The following is a 27,905-nucleotide window of genomic DNA, read 5'->3' on the forward strand; positions in this document are numbered from 1 at the left end:
AAATCTCAGGTGGTAACACTAACTCCGGAGAATTCGGCTGCGCTTCCTCAAGTCGCCCCTACGTTCCGCTGCGGGCCCTTGAACATCACACACCATACGACGCCATAGATCTCCCTAATAATAATTTCTTTAGAAAGTCCATAGACAATCTGTAGGCAATTTATGGAGCGTCTATTGGTATATTTATTTTTTTCCATACAGGCAGGAGTTGACAGATTGTCCGCCGTTGTTGCAAACTTGCTCCGCGCATGACATAGACGTTGGGCCACATATTCTTCCAATTCCATCATTCTCAGTGCTTTAAATGGGAGTTTTTATGTTATAATGTACTTTGCCCGATTCAAAATACGCAGCATCATATCCGAACCTTCATATGCGCTGTCGCCGCGTAATAGCGCTACTACACGGTTGTGGTGTCCGGAACATGGGAGTTTATATGGGAATTGGGTAAATGCCGTCTCCGCTGCTATCCAGCTACGGTATCCAGATGCACGTGTGCCATAAAGGCGATGCGGCCAGGGCGGTGAACATTGTCAAGAATGTGGCATCTGTGGCCAGATGGCCCACTTCTGACATGGTCTGCTCCAGGGAAGTTGTGTTGCGCTACTTCGCTACTTCGCTACGTCTATGCTACTCTCTAGCGCCCCTGTAGGACTCTCACGCAATTTCTGCCAAATGAAAAACAACCCATTTTACACTTCAAATGCAACAAACGGTACACTCGTTTAGTTCATTGATTTTATTTATTTGTTTTTTCTTAGCCTCCTTGTACAAGAAGCTAAAGGGTCCTGGACAAAAGGCGCTATTTCATGCACCTGAATGTGTTCAGGACCCCATGCAAACTGTACGCGGAGGAAACAGCGGTACAGAACACTAAAGATACGTAATTCAGTTTCTACTCTCGTAGGATGGAAAGATAATAAACGAAGCGTAAACGGATAATAGCAGATGGAAATAGAAAGCAGAGTTGGTAACACTGGCTCCATCTACGTCGCACCCCACGCCTTATGGACAACACTGCGCATATGCAACAGAACTAAAAAAATTAAGACTACCAAATATATTTCATAAATAGAAAACACGTTTTAAAACCAACAACCAATTAGTCAAAACAACAGTACACTCATTAAATTTAAATAAACATTGTTTTTGTCAAATGGCCCTTACATGCAGCTACTTACGAGTGCCGTTCAGTGGATAAAAGGCGCCGGAAAGCCCACACAAGCCATACATCCTCATTCTCGACGGCGTCGATTGATCACAGCTTTCTGCTCTCGCGTCCGAAACAAGATAAAAATTGCCCTACGGCATATATGTTATTTCGCGGCGGCTGCTACCATCGATATCTGCGCGAGCGCAGGAAAATCTTGCGCGGCGGATGCTCTGTCCTCACATCTCGCGGGAATCGGGGCTCTTCGATCACACCACTCGTGAGACTTCCCACGGGGCCCGTGAATCAAAATCCGTCACTGCTGATTGGCTGGAATCCCGGGAGTAAGGCGACTGCCGCGCCACTCGCGTCAATCAGACGAACTGCTTAGCAGTGTTCAAAACACACAAAAAAAAGGTTTTTCTTTGCGCCTTCGGTAGTGAACTGCGTAGCTAATTGGTAGATACCGCAATCTGCTAACTTCCACAAAGCAGCCGCGGAAAATAGCCGTGTTTCGATTTTCGATTTCAAGTTGCGTAAATAGTACAGTTCAAGAACTCCTCTGAGGTATGGCAAAGCGCTGACTAGTTCAGCTAAGAGAACAAACTACAGACCAACGTAATATACACGTAAACTGGTCTCACCGGTACTCACCTATGGGGCAGAAACGTGGAGGCTAACAAAGAGGTTTCAGCTTAAGTTAAGAACAACGCAGCGAGCTATAGAAAAGAAAATGATAGGTGTAACGTTAAGAGATCGGAAGAGGGCGGAGTGGGTGAGGGAACAAACGCGGGTTAATGACATCTTAGTTGAAATCAAGAGGAAGAAATAGGCTTGGGCAGGGCATGTAATGCGAAGGCAAGATAACCGCTGGTCCTTAAGGGTAACGGAGTGGATTCCAAGAGAAAGCAAACGTAGCAGGGGACGGCAGAAAGTTAGGTGGGCGGATGAGATTCAGAAGTTTGCGGGGATACAGTGGCGGCAACTGACAAAGGACAGGGTTAATTGGAGAGACATCGGAGAGGCCCTTGCCCTGCAGTGGGTGTAGTCAGGCTGATGATGATGATGATGATGAAACTGGTTCACCTCTATCTTATCTATTGTAATCAAAAACTGAAATTTCCTTTCAAAGCTAAAAATAACGCGCACCAGAACAATGGAAACACAATGAGCATGAACACACCGATCCTGCCTTATTGCGCTTGCGTACTTTTTGCGGCGAGCGTGACGCCTGTAGTTATCATCGGCTCATTATCGTGTTTCGACATATGACCACATTGAGAAAACTGTCATGGCGTCAACATCACCCGCATTCCACCTGCCACGACAAGTAGCAGGGACGAGGCTGTCGACCGCGACAACGCCAGGAGGAAAGGCCATGGTCACTGTTTACAGGGCCTGATATGACGGCAATTCCGCGCTACGTTTTTCAGTTGTGCCGCACAGTAGGAGGCGTCAGATATGCTACAGATTACTCTAGTATTTCTGAAATGTTTTCAGCCTTCTGCTAATTCCCGAGCAGCAACTTGAATCAGCTGCTCAAAGTCCCGAAATTTATTTCCTAGAGTTAGTTTCCGGGTTCAAATTGAGTTTACCGAGAGTTTATTTAAGCAGTCTCAGGGTGTATGAGTAAGTTGGAAAATTTCCAGCGCACACACGACACGGACAAAGAAGAGAACATCACAAGCGCTCACAGCGCTTGTGATGTTCTCTTCTTTGTCCGTGTCTTGTGTGCGCTGGAAATTTTCCAATATGCTGTACCAACTCCCTCGAATGTTATTTGTATGAGTAGGGAAGAATCTAGTTTTCGCGGTCGAAGATTAAGGACCGCACTGATAATCCAATATCAAAATAGGTGATGATCCAGATATGCTTTCTGGTGCAAGACCATCTCAGGACAAACCGCTCGAAAAGATGGTTACAGGTGAAATAAGAAAATGTAAAAACCGCTGTGCCTCGCAACAGCCCAGTGCAGTCTCTAAACCTTCTGAATACGCTCGAGCCACAGTTAAAGAAGTCGGAAACTAGAAAACCTAGATGAATTCTTGATGACACCGTTCCTGTTCATGGAACTAAGAGTACAATAAAAAAAGTCGCCATATTTTCCGCAATAATTACACTTAAGACCAACTCTCATTGTGCAGCTTACGCCTCAGCCGTGTTTTGGAAGTGAAGAGACAGAGCTTTGGCCGTACTGCACGGAATTAGCGGAGAGTGAGTGGACGGGACGGGCGTATTTCGTTTTGGGCCAAACAAGCTCGCATGGCCGAGCTGGCGGGGACATGCCCAGCGTTACTAATGCGAGCCCCGCTGTGCTTTCCTTTTGTCTTTTTCGGCACGTACTCCACTGCCCCCCCCCCCCCCCCCTCCCCCCTAGTAGACCGTCTCTCAGTCGTCGTATAGCTCACCTCTTTTTTGTTGATTTGGTACTCCTGGTGAGCGATGCCCAGCTCGGTCTCTGTCGGTATGGGCTTTTCTTTGTCGGCGTCATCCTGCGAGAAAACAGAAAGAAGAAATCAGAGAAGAGAAGATGGAAAGCAAAGAAAGAAACGAAAGAAGGAACGCTAGCGAGGGAAGAGAAGAAATGACCATTCGTCTCCCCTTACTCGTATACCTGTCGCAAATGTCTGGCGCGGGCAATGGCTTTCCCGCCCGCTGATTTCGCCGTCGGCGCCGCAGAAACGGAGGCCGAGTGTAGTAAATATATATATATATATATATATATATATATTCGGGCGTGTGCGCCCGGCGTGCACGCGCGCTGAACGGCATTTAACGAAGATTAATGGGCATAGCAAGGCGCTTCAAGGTGTGTCGCGATATATACAGTTCTTGTTAAAAGTAAGCGGTTTGTACTGGGAATGTGGCAGCGGCTTACGTAGCGCTGACATGCCGCTTTTGGTGCTTGAGCCTCAGAAAACCGGGGCGAAGTAACTGAATGTCCAGAATGCCTGAAGCGAGGTTGGGATATTCACACAAAGAACTAGGATAACACGCTACTGATATGGTAACTTGAGCTGTGCACACAAGCAAATGGCTTCAAGACTGACGTGCAAAACGGGATAAACGCAGTAGTGGGTTCAGCAGACCGAGTTATGTAGCACCTCCTTAGTATAGCCGTCTGTAGAGTTGACATGAAGCCTTAGCAGATATGAAGTCTAAAAGGAATTGTTATATTGGCAACAAAGAAACGAAAAATTGGTCACAAAGGGGTGCTTGAGGTGGCTAGAAATCTTGGTTTTCGTGCTTCCATGCCCGATATTCAGAAAAGGCGTGATGTGGCGCTACGAATAGCTCGCATGATAAAACAGAAATGGATTACGATTCGCCAACGTGCCACGATTATTACAGACACAAATGTTGTACAACGAACCGAGGTGATACAAGCGAATGGGGCAACTGCTGACTCAGGGGGCTTCCGTCGTTACACGCTCAGTGGGATGTGGAGTATCCGTGCGCGAACTTCTGAAACGTTAAAGACATGTTCGTTCCTATTGGTGCTAATAATAACAAAAAACCTAATCATGCTTAGCAAGTTGTAACGCTCCCAGGATAATGCAAGGATCTGCCATCTTGCGAAGTTGAAGTCCACGAAGTTCGCCAAGGCAACCCCGCTAACAAGAAAACCAGGGCTACGGAGTGCAGTCTTGTATGTACGATTCGTCTCGAACATTCTTGTATTTTCGAATATTTGAAAGGCACGGTAGAATGAGTTCTCTGATCCAGTGCGAACAAAAAATGTATAATATGTGACTCCTCGCTTCTACATAGCTAAATTTATTTATTGAAAAATCAGAGATGTCGGCGGAAAAAAAAATATATATATATATGGCTTACTACTGTGCACTGGGGAAAGGTAAGGGAAGGAGAAAGAGGGTGGTGATGGGTGACGATGAGATGAAAGTACGTACAGGCACATTACAGTGTCTCTAAGAACGGCTTAAGTGCGTCCAAAAACTGAGCAACAATCGTTGCGGTTGGTGTGTTTATTGTAGTCTTTCATATATTGTAAAACCTATAGCTGCTACAAACAGTGGTTAGGCAGCTATTATTAAGGTATAAGCTGATCACAAGCAGCGTCTGTCGGGCAGTGTGCGCTAATCAAGGCCAGGTACCAGCACGGTAACCTAATAGAACCCCAGGATTGGGACGAACATTCCATAACCCCTGGCGCTCAGCCGTAGCGCCAACTGATTCCCACGAGGCTCGTCGAGTACCCACTGTGTGTGCAATCTACGCGCAAGCCCTTCATATATCCGCCCTTCATATATCCGCCGATCCTTGTTTTCTGTTCCATTGTAACGCTCGCCAAACGAGCGTACCATCGCAACTCCTGTAATCTACCACGATATCCTCACCATAATGTAATGCCTAACACCGAGCTCGGCAACACGTTGGGGTAACTAAAGTCCCGAGAGCGTTTTTACTTCGGTTTTTGAATGAAAGAGGTGTGTAGGCGCCCGTGGATTACGAAACTCTCATCGACGCGCCTCCATTCGATGGCGATAAGTGCCGGGACAGCACACTCTACAAAACAAATGTGGTAAAAAGGAAGAAGGTGCAGCCATTAAAAATTCTGACTTCGTTTCACTAATTTTTCTAACTAATTACTACCCTCTTCAAGCTATAGTTAGTAAATGTAGCCCTTGCTACAGTTTGACTAACTATGGTCGCTAACTATGGTTTGACTAACTTGGCTACCTAGTTAGTAGCCATTCCTTTAATCCTAACATAAAGTCACAGATTATAACTGACACAGCGGGTTGTATGAATAAATTGGTTATGTAATGAGACATTTCTGCGCCGGGGTGTGGTTAGGTAAACTAAGCTGTTTCTACACCAAAATTAGCGCTTGTATCTTAGCTGAACGGGCAAGATCCGCTTCCCCGTAACTGAGAGTCAGATTTACGGTGTATATGAGACTGAGAAAGATTTACCTGTCCATTCGCAATGCGCGTGTGGGACTATTCCTGGTTTATGCTCTTCTTGCATTCTGGACCTTTGTGAGTGCCCGATAAGGTTATTTGATGCCATCACCTAGCATAACTTGTATGTGTGAGGCGCAATATACCCGAACCTGAGTGTGTGACATACGGCCAGCACGCTCTGGTAGATCTCACTGGTTACGGATATTTGTCGATTTTGCCATATAGCTTTTCCTTTTTCCAGTATGCACAAATTTAACAAGACATACCCGCAAGACGTGCAGAGAACCAAGCAAGATATACGAAAAGTTCCTACCCCTTTTCTTAGTAAATGCTACTAGCTTTTCGTTCGCGACTGCACTAGCCTCTTGAGGCAGTAACATTCACGAATTCTACTTTTAATAACTCCATTTACTTAGAAGGTTAGACATCTATGTGACAAGTAACTGGTTATTAGTTAGTTAGTGAATTCTCCGACCCTTTTCTTACGAGTGCAGAAGGGCTGCACGCGTAGCATATGCGGCTATTGCTCGGCCGTAACCTTCTTCGAATGCCCCCTCCCCCAATCGCAATCTACGAAAGCGTCACCGGACGCCAAGACCCATTCTTGTGTAAATAAAAGAAAGTCCAGACACGCTCCTAGCCCTATACACCGGATAAAAGACTTCCGCAATCCCATAGGCACCGCCCGAGGTCAACACAGTGGGATTCCCCCTGCGTGAAATACATGTCGTGCTATTGCCCGTAAACAAGAACACTCTCCCCCCCCCCCCCCCCCCCCTCATAATTCAGAGTAACTGCCTGGCTAACCCCAGTGCTGAAGGCCAGCTCATCGAAGCTGACCGCGCGGGCGAATTCCTTTCGAAACGTGTAACACGATCTCGGCTTAAATTGACGTTCGGTTTTAAGAAAACTTTCGCTCGTTCGTTCCTTCGTTCGTTTATTGGTTCATTCACACAAAAGCAACAAACACTGAAGTCGGCTCATTTGTGCGATGCTCAAGCATGGAGAATACCAAGTGTATGTAACAAGAAGAAAACTGCCATATTTGGAAAGCAAAGTAAAAACAAACATGAAATCTGCAGCGACATGCACAACCTCTACCTATCGGAGCGAGACCGCAGATCAAATGCAGGGGCATTGTTTGTTCTAGCTCTCAGCTGAAAGAACGGTGGGCATTGAGGAGAAGCCCACATGATAACGCTGACTACTACAGCTGTATCGAAACAAACACAATTTCGCAAACGTGTGTGGGAAATATGCGGGCAAAATAAAAACCATAACCAAATGCTATCAGTTCGCGGCCTAGTAGTATTTTTCTTAGCTACATATGAACAAAACTTACTTTATATATATTTTTTGTACTTGAAAGTTCGCATTAGGATGGACATAACTGGCTCTGACAAAATCCCTTCCTGACTTCATACCTTCGTACCGCTACTACGATGGTCATTTGGTTACATTTTTTAAAGGTTTTCCAAAACATGTCATGGCACTGTGAGCACTGGGCAGAGCTCGTAACGGGTGAGCGAAATTTAAATTTGCTCAGGCTTCAATGCGCATCAGTTAAAAAACAATGATAATGCAGGAAAATAACGGAATGGGAATGAATCGGACAGAGAACTTTGCGGTGATCAAGGGCTTACGAAAACGCCTCTCTTTCTGACTGCAGATTGCTCATTCGAAAGAGGGCTTATATTTCCCGATTGTAATTAATTCAGGCCGCCAGTCTCATCGCGTACGAAAGTGCTCCCAAGTGAAAATATTTCATAGAAACAACAGCTACTCGCACGCACGTCACGAAAAAAAGAGTCGCTGGATTGCTTAAAGCTCATACCAACGCACGCGAAGCGAGGCGCACACAGCAAGGGTTCCAGAAAAGGGCGATTCTCGATTGCGCTCTCGCAATTTGGCAGCTTAAGATAGATGCGGTAAGAATTTTTGCGTAAGTTTTTCATTCCTGTACTAAGGTCAAACTGCGCGAGGACGAATGTGTACAAAAAAACGCATACACAATAGTTGCGTTAGAGTTGTGTTTATGTCCGCGCGTATACGTTTGTGCTCGAACTTGGATTGAGATAATGGGCCAGTATGTGTTCCATGCACATTTTTTGCCGTCGCCCATTTTCGAGCAGCTTGAACTTATTGAAAACCAATTCATACACCTTTACTGCGTGCACTAGTTTCATCGAGCAGGCATATTTCACGTAAAATTAGTAGCCTGGATAGTGGAGGGAAGACAGCTTCAACACAGAGATTAAGTGAGATTAAAAACCAGAAATGAATATGGCCAGAACAAGTAAAGCGAAGAACTGACGACTGATAGTCTACTCAAATGTGAGAATGGATACCGAAAGAAGGAAAAAATACTCAGGAGGTAGCCAAGAGTGATACTGAGCGACGCAATATGCCGTGACAACGTGGCTGCGAATGCAGCAAAACATGAATAATACCAGGTCATTAGAATAGATCTCGGTTGAAATTATGTAATGAGACTTTTCCGATTCATTCTTAGTGCACTTCTACCATTGGTTGTTGTATCTTCTGACGTCGTGACGGAACGCCAAATAAACGTGTATTGACAGTCACCGGCTCCGGTATCGAACGCGAGGCTGATCAAACAAATGAAAAGAAGGCAATGAATAACAAAATTGTCGCTACAGTATATGACCTTTAATTTAAGGCCTGAGAGACAATAAACTTGGTTGATGAGATTACGCATATATGACGATGAATATGACGTTTTTGTCTTACTTGAGGCTTGCCATAGACGCAGGATATGCAGGAGCAGCACACGTCGTAACAGCAGCGACAGCGGCGACGGCAGTAGCGCCGTAGTCGCCTCATGCGACCACCCATGTCGACACGCGAACACCGGCCTCAACAACGGATCTCAGGGCCGCCGATCAAGCATGCTCCGGCGCGAAGCGAACAGTGCGAACAACTGAAGAAGGAACAACATGCAAATAGAGCGAAGAAGTGGTTTCGTCTCGCCACGCTGATCTCATAGCGTTGCCAGCCGATATCGACGACAAAGCCGGCCCCTGACGCCAGCGTCGGGGAAGACACGTGTTCATGGCCGGCGGAAGTGAAACCCCGGGACGAACACGGAGCGTTCCTTGTTCTTTCTTTTCTTTTCTTCTCACATTCTCTCAATCGCCTTAACTTCCTTTCAGTTACTTCTTTCTTCGAGCCTTCCGCGTTTCCGCGGAGAGTGCAACACACCGCGGTATAGCTGGCCGAGATTGAAATTGTTTCCAGCGGCACGAGGCATGCGTGTTATAGAACGCGGAATAAGTGAATCCCATTAGAAACGGAACTCGTACACCGCCACTTCCGGTGGCGGCGCTGGGTCTTCTGTGTTTTCCTATGGCGACGAGCTCGGCTTTGGTATTGTGAGCGAACCCCGCTGGGGAGACTATATGTGCTTATCGGCAATGCCACGTGTGCCGAGAGAGGAAAAGAGAAAGGGAACGGAATTAAATACTGAACGTGTGCCGGGTTCGGTTCCGTCAGGAAAGTGATGTTTTGAATGCCACGGCTTAGAGGATGATATGTTTTTTTTTTCTTTTTTTTACTTACACCGAAGGAGAGTAACTCCAACCGGAAGTTGAGTTTGCTTCATAGGAGAGCAACTGAGAACGCGTTGGGAGAGTTTGGGAACTTCTTTTCGGGTTTTGAGCGTGCGGCACGAGGCTTACATGCAGTTATGTCAGCCTCGTGGCACAAAGTCGAACGAATTACTCATGATTTTTTGAGAAATGCAGCTTGTTTTCTGGTGTGACAAGTACTGGACGGCGTTTACACTCCTTGTGCAAGCAGATGTTGGTTTTTTATACGGTTTATTTACGTGAACTTACGTTAGAAGAGCCTGGACCATAGCAGTGGCGCCCACTACACCTTTTTGCGTATCTTACTAGAATAGCCAACATAAAACGAAGCCCAACACAGCTACCGCCCGCAACCGAAAATTCACGAGTGTGTCAACAATAACAGTTATAAGCGGCGGAAAGACGCGATTTATTGATTGATGGATTGATTATATTGATTGATTGATTGATTGATTGATTGATTGATTGATTGATTGACTGACCGACCGGCCGACCGACTGATTGATTGACTGACTGGTTAGCTGGTTGATTGATTTATTAATTGATTGATTGACTGACTGGTTAGCTGATTGATTGATTGATTGATTGATTGATTGATTGATTGATTGATTGATTGATTGATTGATTGATTGATTGATTGATTGATTGATTGATTGATTGATTGATTGATTGAGCGTGCGAGGGAGAAGATATCAAAGTGACCTGCCGAACTGCTTGTTGAGGTTGTCAGTTCGAAAATCTTCGGATCCGTTTTCGAGCGATTTCAATTGAGTTACGCTACAGAGTGACGCATCTAGCCGTCTTACGTAGGGTAACGTCACTTCGAGTTTCGCCCCGCAAACTAGACTGAGAGAAACACTCCAGCAAACACTCGAGTAGGTCCCCGTACTTCCCCGGCTATCACCCTATTTTGCACACGCAGCTTCAACGCTAAACCCACCTTAAGCTTCGTTCCTACCTGAAGCTATCCGCAAAGCTGTCTCCCTCTCTTAACTCTCCAGCCAACCCGCCCGGTGGCCTTTACCGTTCACCCCGCAATCGAGAGAAAAAAAACGAGTAGAGCGGCCAAACAATCGCCGTCATTCTAAGGAGACAGTCCCATGAATGGAAGTAAACAAAAACAAAGGACGGCGCTCGCCTTAACCGCGGCAAGAGGCCTCGCGTAAGAAAGCCAATTCCCCGGACCCGGGTTAGCTGGGCCCAAATTCGCCCCAGCGGGGCGCGCCCTAAGTGTTCCCCGTACGAGCAACGAGGTCCGCAAACAACAGAGGCCAGCGAGCGACGGCGGGAACGACAACAGCAGTAGCGATCCAGCCGCTTGACCGCGGTGAGCGGCAACACCAGCGACAGCAGCGCCAGCCATCACAGCGGTGGTTGGTGGCGGCGGTAGCGGACCCGCGCGGTAATTGCGCCTCGCTCTTCTTTCCACGCACAGAGGACAACCTCCTGCTGGTGTTCTTTTCTTTCATTCACATTTCTCTTTCTGTCTGTCTTGCGCCGAGGAGAATTTCAGGGCGAAAGGAAACGCGCGGTCACGGTGGCCGTCCCGCTTTAACCGCGTTTTACGCGAGAAGGAACGCGGCTCTTTTTTTTCGACCGTCTAACCTTTTAGTGCCCAGCCGCCGAAGCTGCTATAAGCTTGTTTTCTATGCCTGCTTGTCTCAGCCGCCAGGTGGCGGGGGTTGAAGAAAAATTACGACAGCGGCTGTCGTTCGCCATGAAAGAACGAATGGAGGAAGGAGTGGCTTTAGCCGACAGTGTGCAGTACAATGTGGAATTTTCTGGACCCTCCTGAGTATGCTTTTCCGTGCGTCTAAATGTGCGTTCGCGTGTAACCATTCGCGCGAGAGTCTGCATATTCGTGCGTGCGTGTGTGCGTACGTGATAGGTGCGGTTATGGTATGGTATGGTACGGCATGGCATGGCATGGCATGGTGTGGTATGGTATGGTATGGATGATATGGTACGGCATGGCATGGTATGGTACGGCATGGCACGGAATGGCACGGCATGGTATGGCATGGAATTGTGTGGTATGATATGGTACGGCATGGCATGGCATGTCACGGCATGGTATGGCATGGTATCGTACGGCATGGCACGGCATGGTATGGTATGGCGTAGTATGGTACGGCATGGCATGGCATGGCACGGTATGGTACGGCATGGCATGGTACGGCATGGCGCGGCATGGTATAGTATGGTAGGGTATGGTACGGCGTGGTATGGTATGATATGGTATGGTACGGCATCGCATGGTATGGAATGGTACGGCTTGGCAATGCATGGCGTGGCATAGTTTGGTATGGCATAGCATATGGGGTTTAAGTCCCAAAGAAACATGCGCTATGAGGGACGCCGTAGTGGAGGGCTCCTGATTAATTCAACCACCTGGGGTTCTTTAACATGCACTGGCATCAAACAGTTCACGGGCACCTTGCGTTTCCCCTCCATAAAAACGCAAACGCTGCGACCAGGATCGAACCCGCGTCCTCGAGCTCAGCAGTCGAGCGCCGTAACCAGCGAGCCACCCCGGCGGGGTAACCGTGTGCGTGTACCAGTCCGCGCGCGCGGGTAGGGGTGTACGAATATTCCAAATGTTCGAATAGCATAATCGAATATCTTTTATTCCATTCCTTAAACGATTCAAATACTGTATTGTGAAAATTATTCGAAGCGAATCGAATCCGCACTGAATTTTTAGTTCGAATATGACTCGCCAAGTTTTGTTCGACGACATTTCAGAACCAATGCCCACTCCGATTCCGAGTCTCCAGCGAGTGCTGCCGCGATCAGTCTATGCGTGAAGTAGCGCCCCAGCTGGAAGGCAAGTTCAACAGTGCGACCAGGTCCATTCGTGTGGCAGTGTTCATAATGCACATACATATAACCTTTGATTAGGGGACGTGACAGGGTTCAGCCAACTTTCGCAAATCTTGCCTTCAACCCTGATATCGAGGGCCATGGTTCAAACTCTCGTTCCTCTTATCTATTCAAACGTAGGGCTGTACTTCATTCGCTGCCGTCACCGGTACCAAAAGGCCATTTTCTTATGTGCATGGCATGACGGTTAATACGTGTTGCTTGCCCCTAGTGGATACTAGTGATATCTCTATAGAGAACTACACCTTTAATTTCTTCACTTATTACAGGGGTGCCACTAGCCGATCGCCGTGTTGCGTGAATATTTGTTTCGTACGAGCATTCGGGAAAGCAAAAAATAATTAAGCAAATATTCGTTTCGTATTTCGTTCGATTCTTTTAATGTTCGATTTGTATTCGATTAGGCTTTTAACTACACTAATCGTTTTTGGTTCGGTAGCAAGGCTTGCCTATTTGTATTCGATGGGGTTTCGGAAAAGCCCTTTTTCCTAGCCGCTAACTTCTAGACCTTATCTGGAATTTTTGTGCTACCACGTTGATGTCACGCGCTTATGGACGTAAATGTACACTATAATAGAAGTGAGTTATCTACGATACAAGGAGTTACAGCGGTCAGTGAGCGAGTGAGGAAGCGAGCGACTGTCTGCCGTTGGATAAGCGATGCAATGCGTCAATCCGTGAATTGATTAAGCGAGCCTGTCGAGCAGTTAGCACGTTACTGAGTGAGTGAGTGAGTGAGTGAGTGAGTGAGTGAGTGAGTGAGTGAGTGAGTGAGTGAGTGAGTGAGTGAGTGAGTGAGTGAGTGAGTGAGTGAGTGAGTGAGTGAGTGAGTGAGTGAGTGAGTGAGTGAGTGAGTGAGTGAGTGAGTGAGTGAGTGAGTGAGTGAGTGAGTGAGTGAGTGAGTGAGTGAGTGAGTGAGTGAGTGAGTGAGTGAGTGAGTGAGTGAGTGAGTGAGTGAGTGAGTGAGTATTGCATGCGCCGAAGTACGTGCCAACGCAAAAGTTCTGCCCTAAGTATACGCTGCTGTTTCACACCAGCTCGCCATCCCTTCGTCTTGGGCAGCCACCTCCCTAGTCACCACTCTCGCACACTTCCTCCTTGCCCAACCGCCAGCTCCCTCGCTTAATGCGAACATCGTCCGTTTCTCTCACGCCTGTTGTTCTTCGTCGCTGTAGACGGGCTCTGCATCTCTTTATTGCCACCTCCTCCTCGAAGCGACACCTCGTTTCTCCTTTTGCTCGCAGAGGCAGCTTGATTGATTCTACCAGAGTCCCTGCACTCTCGTATGGCCATTCTATGGACACAGATTACTCTTAATCCCGACAACAGTTTCTGGCAGTCGTATTGCGCCACTGTTGCTGCCTTGAAGAAAGGCAGTTCCTCCCACGTTTGCCGCACTATTACTGTATCAAGACTTATTCCTATTGATTACGACGTGCCGGACAAGCGATAACCGGCACACGGAGAGCTTTCTGCCTTGGGCACTGCCGTATCTGAAGGCTGTCCTTTGTATCCACTGTCGTCAATATCCCGCTCTACTGCAGGGCTGTCGTTGTGCTAAGCTTTATGTCGGCACCGACATTATCGTATTATCATCTCCATATTCGAATGCGCATTAGTGCAGAAGACCTCTCCTACTGAATGATTACACCTTGTCGTTTTTACAGCTGAGGTCCCCATATACATATCGGCAAATTTCCGAGTCTCGTCTCTACAATTCACTCTCTTCCGGCTGCACATTTCTTCTTCTCAAGTCCACTCATTTGCCTTAACCGGCCGTCACTTTCGCCTTCTTTGCATTACAATCGCGCTGAAGTACATACGTAATATTCGTTGCATCATCTTCTTCATACAGTGCCTATCGACGCAAGCTAAGCCTACATGCCGAAGTAGCTCAAAGTTCACAACTAGGCACCGCCGAAGTTCTCCCAAACGTTCTGTTTTCTAGATCTCAAGACATGCCTTTACAAGATCTTCCCACGTTATCAGTCGAATACGCGTTAGCAAAGCATCACAAACCCTCTTCTCCCGCCCCTTTCGTTCCTTTATCGTTCGCGTGCCTAGAGAATCGACAAGCTTTATGTTCGAGCCTTTTGGATGCCTACTCTTCACCAGAAAAAGCATTCGAACCGCCAGGAAAACTAAAACCGTGCAGACTACAAAAAACAGCCCGACGGATGCCTCTGCTGCTGTCAGCGGTGAGGGAAAACCACGAAAAGGGTGTTCGCGTTCATAAAATAAAATAAATAACTAAAGTAGCCCGGAATATCGACCAATAAGCGCTTCCATAGTACCACTGATCTATTTTATTTTTTCTTTTGAACATTTCATTGGCGAAGAAAAAGGAGAAAGAACAGACGGCGAGCTTCGTCTTTGGTGCGCGTCTTGATGTCGTATAGACGGCCGTCGTCTGCAAGCGCACAGAAAGCAGACGAGCCGAAGCGGAAGTGGAGGCCTTCGATTCCTTGGTTTTCTTCTTCTTTCGTCCTCCAATCTCTTTTTCTTTTCATTTCTCTCTTTTATTTACTTCTCTTTTCTTTCTATCCTGCCTCTCGCTTCGACAACAGCTCGGCCCGCCTATCTTGTGCGTGGGACGGCATTACCGCCCTAAAGCTTTCTCAAAGCCGAAGAACGTGACGCGCCCGTCGCCTGGCGAGACAGCAGCTGCTCCAAGCGACGCGACGGACGGGAAAAAAGGAAAAAAGATTGAATTTCCTTTGGAAAGAAAAGAAAAGAGTGGAGAGAAGCCTCGAGTGAGCGCGAAAGTGAATACGAAATACTACGACCATCTAGAAGGGAGGAAAAAATTAGGATCTCACATAGCGTGACGGCCGCTTCAGCGAAAACCGATAGGGGGGTTGTGATAAGTAATGATGCACGATTGTGATGTAAGGGAGTTATAGTCACAGGCAACCGCGGCTCAGGTCTGGCGGCGCGACACCAGCGCCGTGAGGCTCCCCTGGTGGCGAGAGACGAATTTGTTGGGAGCATGCAGGGTCGCACTGGCGTGGAAAATGTGCTTCTCTCGTACTGTTATTAATGCGATGATAGCATTAGAGCAGTCGCCACACCAAAACCCCTCCGCTGAATGTCAAGTAATTCCTCGACTGGTCGAGGCACTGATGACGTCACATGTGTCACGTGACCACCAAGGACCAAACACAGAGCTGCGCGCCGAATTTGAAAATCTATCACCACAGGAGGAGCTGGGAGGCTGCGGCAGTGTCAACATCTTCACCGCCGAGGGCAAGCCTAACAGGGGGCGTCGTGTGTCAGGTGGGCGGGTGCCGTAGTAAAGAGATACTAAATACCTTACGGCCGTAAGTTCGAATCGAACCCGCGACGGCATGAATAAATCGCCTTCGCTGGCCACTGCATTAGACCACTACGACATCGCCGCAGCCGAACATCCGCATCTGCCAGTTTCTCTCGCTGTGCACTGGTCGCGGTCGCCTGCATCAACTTTCATCCATGCGCATTGGTTCCTAAACACATCGCTATCAGATTTCCCTCTTAAAGTGACTTGAGCAGCCCCAAAATTTTCTTCCACTTTTTTCAAAGGCATCGACTTATTCGCCTTTGCGGAAAGCTGCAAGGTCATTGAGCTGTGCTGTGGAGCGCCGCTACAGTTGGCGAAGAGTCGGCAACCACCCCTGAAATTTGACCGCTTCTGAGGCAAGCGGTACAAACAGCAGAAGTGCGAAGCGTGAATACCAACAGTACGGTGATTCAAGCGCTTCCTTTTAGGTAGTGTTGTGCTTAATTCATGCCGCGTATAGTAACAGTAATCCTAGCCACACCTCTGAGACTACTATGAAGGCTGGTCTAGCCCGTGACCGATTCGTTAGGGGCCAGTATATAAATGAATCAATATACTTTGGATCTCTTTCTAGTACGATTTCTATATCATTTCCGTATATTCCCTATATTTCCGTATAATGTGCACGACGTCATAGGCAGTCCATATAAGCTTCTACTTTTCGATACGTGTTGCGCGTATATGCCAAATAGACTCAGTATGTTATATGTCGTGCTACGAGTCAAACGAGAAACAGGGAATTATGAAACTAGTTATAAGAATCGCTTCACCAGATTTGTAGCCGATGGTTTAACGCTGTACGCTATGGTCAAGCAGTATTGTCGAAGAAGTTCACTGACCCGTGTCATGAGCGAAATTGGCGTTTCCGGAGTTCTGCGGCTCCTCTCTTTGCTTTGAGCAAAAGGTAACCGTAGCACTCTCGTAACCTCCATTTTCCTTTTACTTGGTACTGTTCAGTGACCTGTGAATTTCTTCCGTTATGATTGTTTAGAAGCTCTACTTACGTCCTAATTAACGCGGCTGGCATGCAAAACAAGACGGCCTTGCAGGAACAGCGAGGCATTACATAAACCTTTCCATCAACTGCGAATCTTAGTAACGGCAAAGCAGGCCAAAGAAGCAGACTTAGAAGATCAAATGGGCAGCCAAATCGACAATGAGTAAATAAGCAACTTTCAGCGAATGTCAGTTAGTCTGAAGAGCGCGCGGCCATGTGTACCCCAAAGTAAATGGAACGGCAAAAGGAAGCCATCACGGGTACTGAAAGTGTAATCTACGCCATGTCGCCTCTGCGCGGGGTAAACTAACAAAAATGAGAAACCGAAGTGAACGCTGCGAGCCAGGTGCCAACCAGCACAAGAAAGGAGAGTGACAGAGTGTTCCCAATCTAGTCTGGGGCGCTGCATGAGAACTTAACGGGCGGGAAAAAAAAAAAGTCAAATAAAGGTTGAATCGAAATTCACGACTACGAGGATAGCTAACTCTACACTTCGAAGTCAGTTCGGGATTCAGTAGTACTGTATGTTCGTTCGTACGTTCTTTCTTCCTTCTTTCTTCCTTTCTTTGTTTCTCTTTCTTCCTTTCTTTCTTCCTTTCTTTCCTTCTTCCTTTCTCTCTTTCTTTCTATCTTTCATTCTTTCTTTCTTTCTTTCTTTCTTACTTTCTCTCTTTTTTTCTTACTTCTTTCATTTCTTTCCTCATTTCTTTTTCTCTCTTTCTTTCTTACTTCTTTCATTTCTTTCCTCATTTCTTTTTTCTCTCTTTCTTACTTCTTTCCTTTCTTTCCTCACTTCTTTCTTTCTTCATTTTTCTTCCTTCCTTGCTCTCTTTCCTTCTTTCTTTCTTCCTTCCTTCCTTCCTTCCTTCCTTTCTTTCTTTCTTTCTCTCTTTCTCTCTCTGTTTCTTTCTTCCTTCCTTTCTTTTTTTTCTCTTTCTTTCTTTCTTTCTTTCTTTCTTGAGCCTAACGATGCGTCGCCAGTCCGAAAACAAAAACAAATTAATCTGACAGAAGCAGAAGGCACGAAAAGCCGAAGAAAAAGAAGCGGAACCCGATATTACTTTCTTTCGGCCCACGCTGTCCCTTCGAGCTGTATAGTGCCTCCAGAGTCTTGTATAGCACTTGAAAAGAAAGCCGACTTCTGTGGCAGCCTGCTTTCTAGCGGTCGAAAATTATAAAGCTGGCCTTAGTCTAGGTTGCGTTTCCAAAGGAGGCGATGTAAGGGTGTTGAGGGGAGAGGGTTTTCATAGGCGAAGGGAGGTTCCGACATAATCTCGAAGGACACACACGGTTTGCTGCGGATCGGGAAATTTTCAATCGATTCCAACAAGGCGCCGACTTGTCGTGACTCGGACCAGGTGGCGTGCCATCAGAGAACTGTCGCGCGGCCTGACCGAAAGTGATTCCTTGAGCGTCTCCGGTTCGTGCCGATGTCTGCGGCTGACCCCGCGCCGTCGCCTTAAGCACTCGTCTGTGCGGTGCTTAGAAGAGATCCAGCCCCCGAATGCGTGTGGGGTGGGGTATACTGCGCTCAACACTTCTTAAGGTTTTGAAGCAGGCGGTAAACAACGCTGGCAAATGTCAGACTTCACAGCGCCTACGCAGGGTATATAACATCAGCACGCTCGAGCAGGATCTCAACGCGCTCCATAGTTTTGTCACAATTACGCGCGAAAACATCCCCATTCAGTCAAGTGGCGCTCGCCACTTTCGTTATAATGGTAATCCAAGCAGTTGTTCACGGTGCAAGGAATCGCGATAAAACGGTTTCAAGACATAAAAATAAAAATAGACGGAAGAACGAAAGCTCAGGCGAAGCACCCATTTCTACTGTATTTTTCTTGTATCATTCTGTACTAGTTTAGCGCGATTTCCTGCAACGCTAACGACCAACAAGCCCTCATTGTTGCCTTATTAATGGTGTTCTCAGAGAAACAAAGTATGTGGTCAAGAACGTATAAAAATGTATCTGTATTATCATGAGATATTAAAGAACACTTCCAGACTACTATGTAATTGAACCAGATGACTACCGCAGAGAGATTGACGAACTCGATAACACTTAAATTTTCACTGTTTTCTTCAAGCAGTTTCGCAGTGCAGCTTTTAAATTCGAGACATCCACTGCCTCTACTTTCCTGTCCAAATAAGGCAAATACTACAAAGGATAAAGTGGCAACCAGATTGACTTAGGAAAAGCCTGGCTAGAGCTGCGCTTGTAACTCCTGCCGTAACTTACTTCAAAGAGGGAAGTAAACAAGAGCGCCAACCAATAAGAATGTGTGAATAAATGTCCTTCGTGCCTCCAGCGTACATTAGAAATGGCCTGGCTTAGCTTATGGTTAAGCCTAGGATGCGAAGCATACCGCCGGCGGAGGCTGCGCGTCCGCAAGCGAGCGCACGAGTTGAGCCCCAGCTTTCACAGCTGTTGTCACGTCATATCACGTGGTGCGCCGATGTAGGTCAAGTGGTAGCTACGCGGCCGCGCGCGGCGCAGCAAGGAAGAGCTCGGTTGTGCGGCTAGTGTGCTTCGCATAAAAACCGTTATACGGCCGCAGTCTGAACGCCGGCGGGAAGAAGAGATCCGGTCACGTGACCACTCACCTCTCGGGATGCCTGCAGGCGCCGGTTCTCCTGCTTCCACGAGAGGGCGGTGAAGTCTTCGAAAAATCCGCCGTCAGAATCTTGGACCCTGCACAAAAGTGAAAGAAAAAAAAAAGCGCTGGTCAGCCTGAGGTACTTTCTTTCTGATCACTGCATGCAATTATTTCTGGCAACAATGTCCTCGCCTGTACTATCGGGTAGGCATAAGTGACCATTCCACGGTCACTTATGCCGTGACCGTGTTTAGTGGACACGGGTTTAGTGGACATACTTTGATAGTCATCTAAGAAACACGGTTTTAGTGGACATACTTTGATAATCATTGTGTGTGAGAGAGTGCGTGAGTGTTGAGTATGTTTGATGTCACTTTTTTTTTCCACCCTCTTCAATCATCCTCATCTGGAGTAGCATGCCAGGCCTATAACCAGGCAGACCTCTCCATTATCCATTAAAGTCTCTTTCCTCCTCCTCCTCCTCCAATCACTGCATGCATTTATTTGTGACAGCTATGGCTTAGCCAGTTATCAAAGGGTAGGAGGTGTAAGTGAACACAGCCTTTGCTGGATGATGCCCATAGACGACAATTCTGGACAAAAGCTTTTTTGAATTGGAACCGGGTTATGAACGCAATTTTTTTCATATATTGTAACATTTCACTACAACAATCAATATATCCACAGATCTCCCGTCGGCAGGTTGAATTTTTGTTTTGCTGTCGTCAAAAGCGTTCCCCAATGGTTTTCTATGGAAGTCCTACCTGCTCGATGCGAGTGATGGAAACACTCTAAAAGAAAAATTTCGTTACACACCGGAAAAACGGGTCGTTACCTTCAATATTTCCATAAATACATCTTACAATATTTCAATTTTCATTTTTTTCTGTCCAAGAATGTTGGGCATGCTTTCGGCAAGCAGACTTCCCTTTACCTCACTTATCCCCAAAGACGGATCTCGTTGTATGAACAATGCGTCAAAACTGATGCTCTCGTTGCGTAAAGTCCCTGTTATAGTACGCAAGAAATTCTTTATCTTGTGCAACCTCGATTATACTGCACATGTCGTCTCACTAAATACCAAAACCGCACTACGAAGAAGCCATAAAAATCCAAGGCTAGTGTTCGCAGACTGCTTCCGGTGGCTGATCTCAGCAGAAAAAGTCCGTGTTTCAGCGGGAACGGAAGCGCGCAGTGTGATTAATCACGTAATTATGAGAGCACGCACGTCCGAAAGGGTCGAAGCGTACGTGCCGAAATGTACGCAGCACCCAATCACGCGCATGTATGTAAGTGGCCCCAGCACACACACTGAACCAGTACATAGGGATGTGAGACAACAACAGCGCCCGCTTCGCACAAGAATAGAGTAGGCAAGGAGCTAATGTACACTCGCCGTCAAAAGTAAATGGAAGGCGACTTAGTCAAAAAAAAAATTAATTTATTTAACTCTAAAGCTTAATGGTCCATGCTTGTTGTTGCACAGTGCAATTCGCAAAATCACAATCAGGCTGCACATATGTATTCAAGGGTGCATGAATTGGGGGGCCAATGATTAATTTTTTTCGTGAACATTGCCTTCCATTTACTTTTGACGGCACCTGTACTCAACCACTGTCGAAGGTACAATGAGCGCCAATCGAGGTTACTTTCCCTAATTCAACACCTATGTGCGTACCGTACGTACTAATAATAATAAATAAATTGTTGCTTTTTTGGGGCGAAAGGAAATGGAGCAGTAACTGTCTCACATATCTCGGTGGACACATCAACCGCCCCGTAAGGGAAGGGAGGAAGGTAGGAGTGAACGAAGAAAGAGGGAAAGAGGTGACCTAGTGGAGGTCTCTGGAATAATTTCGACCACCTGGGGATCTTTAACGTGCACTGACATCGCACAGCACACGAGCGCCTCTTGCGTTTCGCCTCCATCGAAACGCGGCCGCCTCGGTTGCGTTCGTACCCGTGAACTACAGCTCGGTAGACGAGCACCTTAACCACTCAGCCAACACGAATGCAGTTTTAACGTGTTAACGTGGTTGAAAGTGATACGGAGCACGTCGCTACGTAGTTTCGAACAATCAACTGTGTTCTTTTCGCATATATAGCGATGAACCAATCAAAGAATGGATCAATTATGCGATAAGTCATCCGATCAATCTACCAATCATTCCACCAGTCAACACATAATCGCTCTTGCATCTTACTCACTTGTTACCCACTTATGAATATGCAAGTAAGCGTTCAAAGCGCGTATCTCTGATGCTTGCCTTACGAACAAAAAAAATGTTTACTCTTTTACCCTCACGTTCTAAGCAAGAAGTGCCTACAATGTGGAAGCCCGCAAAAAAAAAAAAGTACGAAATTTGATCAGTACAAAATAATACCAGACTAATACTTGCATTTAGCAAGTAATTACACTTACTTTCTAATGAGACGAATACTTAAATGCGCATGAGCTTCTTATTATGAAACCTGGATATATGTAGACATTATGAAACCTGGATATATGTAGACAGGAACGCCAGAATAACATTAGAGAGAATTTCTTTCCAGAATGGAGACTTAGGAACAGTTATGGATACACTGATCAATGAGTACGACAGGACGAATAGTGTAAGCGTTTGCAAATAGCTGTTTCTACGAGCGCTCTTCATCTCGAGCAGCATGTGTACAACAACTGACGACACCATGCTTTTATTTATATTTCTGCGACTGATTGTTGCTTATCGTCGCCGATATAGCAGCCAGCCAACTAACTCCATAAAGTCCAACCACACTTTGAACCGAAGTTTAATATCGGACGCAGGGAATCTCCCCACGCTTCGCGGTTCTGCGAAGAGTCGCTCCAGAGCGAAAAAATAAAAAGAATCTGTTCCGTAAAGACGACTCATGCCCCAGTCTATTAAATTAGATCTTGGTCAGCGCTTCGTTCGACGACTAGACTGCTGCACTTTGTCTTGTGACCGAGACTCTTTATGGTATTCTTGTCGGTACTAGATCAAAGGCGTGGAGAAAGTGGGTGTGATGCCAACTAGCCTCCGCAAATCACAAATATAGCACTGAATACATAATATACGAGCTTAGTAATTTCATCCGGCAAGCTTTCTTATTTGCGTTGCGTCGCCGTTAGATCTGCCTGAATTTCTATCATGAAATGTATTCCGCAAAACAGTTGCCTCACTTGCAGCGGGAACCGACGTGTCGGGCGGCTTTAGGCCGTCTTTTGCATCGCCGCTGCTAACTAGTGGACGATGTAAATCCAGTATAAGCGTCAATTTCAGTGTTAGATGTAATGCTAAATTGTTACGCAGCGGAGTTCTGAAAGTAGGAAAAAAATTAATGCGATATATTTTCTGATGTAAAATACATACCAGAGTTTAAGGTGGAACAAAATATTAAAGAGTGGAGTCTAAGGGCCGCTGTTGCGTCTAAGTGTCCGCATAAAAACGACAGCAAGTTTGAACAACTGCATTTTACTGCGTGCACTTTCGAGATTGCGTCACTTCTTTTATTTTGTGTTGATATTTTATTGTTACTGGCCGTTAGCATAGCTCTTTCGCGATGAGTTTTTGGGGTCGTAGTGGTGAGTAATACTCTCTGATTTCGTAGAGTGTTTCAATGTGCTTGGTACAAGTATAATATACTCTTATGCACAAGTACAGTGTAGAACCGCGCTCTAGTACAAGTATAATAAACTCATATACAAAATACAGCGCAGAACCTCACTGTAATTTGAACTTTTTTGCCAGGTAGAAGTAAGGCATTACATTTAGGAGTCTCAAACTACTTGGAAATAAGATCACCAATAATCTATAATTAGAGCAGTTTAAGTATGCTTAACTTTTCCGCAACTGTCATTCCTCTAAAGAGCGTTTTTTTGACAACATGTCAAAGACCAGAACCGGGGAGTTTTTCGTAGTACACAGCCTCTTTCGGTATATAAATTATTCAATTTTTTTTATTTTACGGTATAAAACCTCTGAAGCGTAAAACATTTCTAACGTGACACTTTTCTGTCAATAAATAAAAAATGTGAATTCTGTAGAGGAAATTGTCCCAAGAAAGCGAGACAACATATTACGAACAGCGTGGTTACGGAGCTTAATTCGCGCTGAAGAAAAACCCCCCAAAGCGACAAAAGCTGCGAACCCATACAATTCAACGGAGGAGGGTTAGTGTAAAGATGTTAAAACTGTCCGACCCTGCACTAATGGAGCATAACTAGCACGCAGAAAAAAAAAAGGAAAACAGCAGGGAGGCGCCCCGCTAAAACCTATACACATACCGATAATCTTGTTATTGGAAAACCATTAAGAAATCATCCGAACACACTCCAGGCGTTCGTTATACGTTAAGCGTGCTACGAATGCCTATCGCGGAATGCAGGCAAAAAAGGGCCATCATAAGAAAGAAGCTTAAAGTATCGACGGAATGCTGAGAGCAGAAAGCCTTCCTTCCAATCTCGTTTAAGGTTTCGTCACGGGAAATAAAACGTGCCGGCGGCGGGGCTTTCTGTAAGCTGCACGAGAAACGATTACGCAGAGACAAAGCTGCGACGGCGCGTGTCTTAAATCTCCTTATAATGTCGCTCACTTTCTTCTTTTCTACTCCCCTCGTTTCATCCTTGCGGCTTTCTTTCTAGTCTGAGAGATAACTGGATATTCTTAATGGAGGACGAAAAGGAATGACGCGCTCGGCCCGTCGGCGGCGGGTGTTTAGACAGCGCTCGAACCAATTTAAAGCTTGCGTATGTCTGTCTGTTGGCTTTGCCACGTTTCGTCACTCCGGTCCATCCCGACTTTCATCTTGAGTTATTTGTCTTTTATTAGAGCTTCTCTTGTTTTCGACGGCTCCCTGCTTATTTTTGATCGCTTTTTATATACTTTTTTTCTGGCTGTATTCATTTACCCACGAGTTAATTTATTCACTGCTTCAATTCTTTCTTTCTTGCGCCCTTTATTTCTTCCTTCCATTTTGCTCATTCTTTTCACCCTTGTACTTCCTTTTTCTTTCCTGTTTTTAAATTTTGAATTCAGTATCTCATTTATATATATACTTCTAGGCTGCCCATTCTTATTCTGCAAACCTTTTTGCTCAAAGCGAGATTAAGGAATTGCACAATAATGTTTTTCCTTGTACCTGAAGTGTTCATTTTCTTTTATGACCATGGAGCGTATTTTGCCGTCTGCGAAGAGCTTTACTTTTTTCAAAGACTTCCTCTTTAATCCTCTGTTCATCCCCCCCCCCCCCCCCCCCCCCGCATATCTTCTTATCCTCGACATCGACACAAGCCCGGACGGCAGGAGCGGAGGCTTGCTACACGTGCCACTGTACTAATTGCGCGCTCGGACGACGCATAGATCCGTCGCCTCGCGTGTGTCCCTTCTTTTGGGCTTAATAAGGCGAGCAGGAGGGGTCCCCAACGACCAGTCGGGACGATTTCTGCGAGCGCTTTAATTCCACGGATTTCCCCGATATCGCGCGCCCTCATCCACCACCGGCTCTCCCCCTGACAAGTTGGAAATGAGGCCGTCCGGCCCAGCATAGCCGCACCGGCAATTATTGCCAGTGCTTGTTAATTGTTTATTAATCTCGCAGCTTTAATCATACGCCGTGCTGCGTTCTTCCGCCGGGCTTTGAGGATCGTATTTCGCTCAAATAGAAGCAACGAAAATAACGGCCGAAGGGATCACCCTGGAAACACAACAGCTTCGCTAACGGAAATAAAGCGAACCACTTTCGATTTTACGATCGGAAACCAGAAACCAAGGACATATTTCGATTGCGGTCGCCACGTGGAAGCCAGCACACAGAAAAAAAAAAGTGCGTAGCAAGAAAGGTGAGATTTCTAGTTCGCACCTGTACATTTCACCGCATTTGATGTGCTCGCACGTGCATATTTTCTCGCGTGTATGGAAGATAAGTTCTTCCCAAGTTTAGCCGCTTTAGTTATGGTGCGAAATACGACAATTCGAACTCGTTAAGTTGGACACGTAAGTACGCTCGCAAAAAAATTGTAAAGAAACACCTTATTAGCATTTAGGCATCGAATCTATATTTATATAGCAGTGAACGAAAAAATATGATTTTTTCAATACTTTCCAATAGCAGAGGTTCGAAACATCACGGATCTCAAAGAGCCATTTGCTATCGCTGAATATATTATTATGCAATAATGCCCTTTTCTTCCGTCTGGGCTTTGGGGGGCGCAAAAGTATGCCTTCAATTCGTTTTCCATTTTTGTCCTTTCATGGGCGCTCCTCATTGCTTTCATTTTCCTACTGTTCTAAATTACTATTAAGTTGCTCGCACTTTCAGGTGACATATTCTACGGTTCTATGTAATGCTGAATATTTTCATAAGCAATGGGCGGAGCGTGAGGTTAACACAACGCCATCTGCACTCCTTAAGTAACAGTTATCTACGGCAGTAGCTGTGTGATGAAGCACCAATAGATTCCACTAGATTTCAGAGTAGCGCAGTCCACGCATTCAAAAGTTTTGAAGGCGTGTAGGTTCAGAGGAGGTTTGGTCTTTCGATCTTCGCACGAAACATGCCACAACGACCAACGAAGTTGTTGAGAAAGACATCATTCGCGCGAGCCAAAAAAACTCCAGACAGATTTTACAGACATTCCAGAAGATTTGACCATGTCATCAGGTTCTACAGTAACTCCATGATGGACAGTGAAGCACCATGTGCAATGTGCTGAACTAAACGACAGAAGGCCAGCTCAAACCCCGCACGTCTGTGGATATAATTGGGTTTTCAGGATGATGTAGGCAAATGAACTCCCGGTGTGGATAGGTCAGGAAAAGAAAAGAGTGATTTAATCAGATGAATTGAAGTTCTTGTCGTGCGGGAATGATGGGATTCCGTTGTATACGTCACCCCAAACAGGATTTGTATGGGCCCCATTGTCAGCTAACCGCATTAAACCATAGAGGTGGTAACGTAATGGCACAGGGCTGACTCTCCGCTCATGGAGTTGGTCTCCTTGGTTGTATTCAAGGTTCCATGAGCGAAGAAGTTTATCAGGGCATTCTTGACAAGGTTATGCCTCCATAGTCGCGCAAGAATGTGGGATTTCAATACGTGTTTCAAAAGAATTACGGCCTGAAGCACTTTTCTACGATTGTGAAAGATTGGATGAAGAAGACGGTGCACATTATGGAGTGATCAAGCATCCTACCGAGATTATTTCAAATGAATATATTTGGATAAGCATCATGCGTCGTCTGAGTGTCAAAAAAAGTCAGCACAAAGCCGAGAAGCTGCTGCAAGAGCGGGAACCCTGGACTAGGCTTTCACTGACAGCTTCCTAGATTGCAGGCTTTGGCGGGATCACGCAGTGATCGCCGGAAAAGGCTTGCGTAGGGAGTACTGATGCATTAGGTTATTGTCGAAAAGTATTCTTGAGATTGCTTCCTCATTTTGTAGTACAAAACATATAATCGCCGATATCGTCACGCAGCACAGAAACCAGTTTGTTCAATTAATTTGAACAAATTGTCGCTTAATGTGATAATAAGCATTGGTTGCTATTTCGGAGCAATATATTTCGGAGCAATTGGTTGCTATCCTGTGAAAAGTAATATTGTCATCCCATCAATACTTCAGACATGGCAGTAGCGCGAAACACACACACGCAAGACAGGTTACGAGACGAGCGCACGCTCGTCCCGTAACCTGTCTTGTGTGTGTGTGTTTCGCGCTACTGCCATGTCTGAAGTACTGAACCAACTAGCCCGACAACACGTTCTATTCACCCATCAACCTCGTACGGAAATTTTAGTTCCCTAAAAAAAGTTCCCTACAAAATTAGTTCCCTTTAGTTTCCCTTTAGTTCCCCTAAAAAATTTAGTTCCCTAAAAAAATGTTCTGGCGACGTGTCATCGCGGGTGGCACGATGCCCAGGCGGCCCTAAATAAACGTTAAGTTGCGCTAATCGATGTCGGCGAAATACTTCTGTTGCAAACCAGGATGGGCATTACCTAGGCGTCCGCTAAGTCTTTTGCTGCGAAGATGTTTTTCTCTGGGGAAGAGACCAACAATTTTATACACTTGGATTCGAAAATAAGAATCTACTCTATTTCTATGTGGGACCCCGGCGTTCGTTTGGTAATCCTAACCAATTCTGCCACTTTTCATGCTTTGATTTTCGCAATTAATCTAACGTCACACCTTCAGTATAGTAGCCCTGCTAAAGCAAGGGTTGAGATCAGCCTTCTGATCGAAAAAGCGCAGCGCCTCACACCTTTGAAAGCCAGAAGAGTACAAACGTGGAGGGCTCTTCAATACAGCCTCTTTTGTTGGTCCTCATAGCAGAAGACACAGTACGGCCAGCACTACACGCACACGCACGCACACACGCCGTAACCTGAAGGTCCTGGGTAGTTCCAAGCGAGCAGATATAAATTAAC

At 46.1% G+C, this 27,905-nt stretch overlaps 1 protein-coding gene across 10 annotated transcripts in view; it reads right to left on the reverse strand.

Moving 5' to 3' along the window:
* Positions 1 to 27,905, reverse strand: part of LOC149348194 (BAI1-associated protein 3-like) — a 397,925-nt gene that overhangs the window by 128,516 nt on the left and 241,504 nt on the right. For 9 of the 10 annotated variants that reach the window (XM_089587980.1, XM_089587976.1, XM_089587979.1 and 6 more), the window contains 2 exons: positions 19,490 to 19,577; positions 3,559 to 3,642 (listed from right to left, as the gene is read on the reverse strand). In XM_089587980.1, the coding sequence (XP_089444106.1) occupies positions 3,559 to 3,642; positions 19,490 to 19,577 (172 nt within the window). Of the gene's footprint in view, positions 1 to 3,558; positions 3,643 to 8,829; positions 8,966 to 19,489; positions 19,578 to 27,905 lie in introns of those variants that run through there. The other variant, XM_089587981.1, reaches the window with a different exon arrangement.

This window comes from Amblyomma mixtum, chromosome 4 (genome assembly GCF_055824585.1).
Source record: "Amblyomma mixtum isolate Tamu chromosome 4, ASM5582458v1, whole genome shotgun sequence".
Taxonomy (NCBI): Eukaryota; Metazoa; Arthropoda; class Arachnida; order Ixodida; family Ixodidae; genus Amblyomma; species Amblyomma mixtum.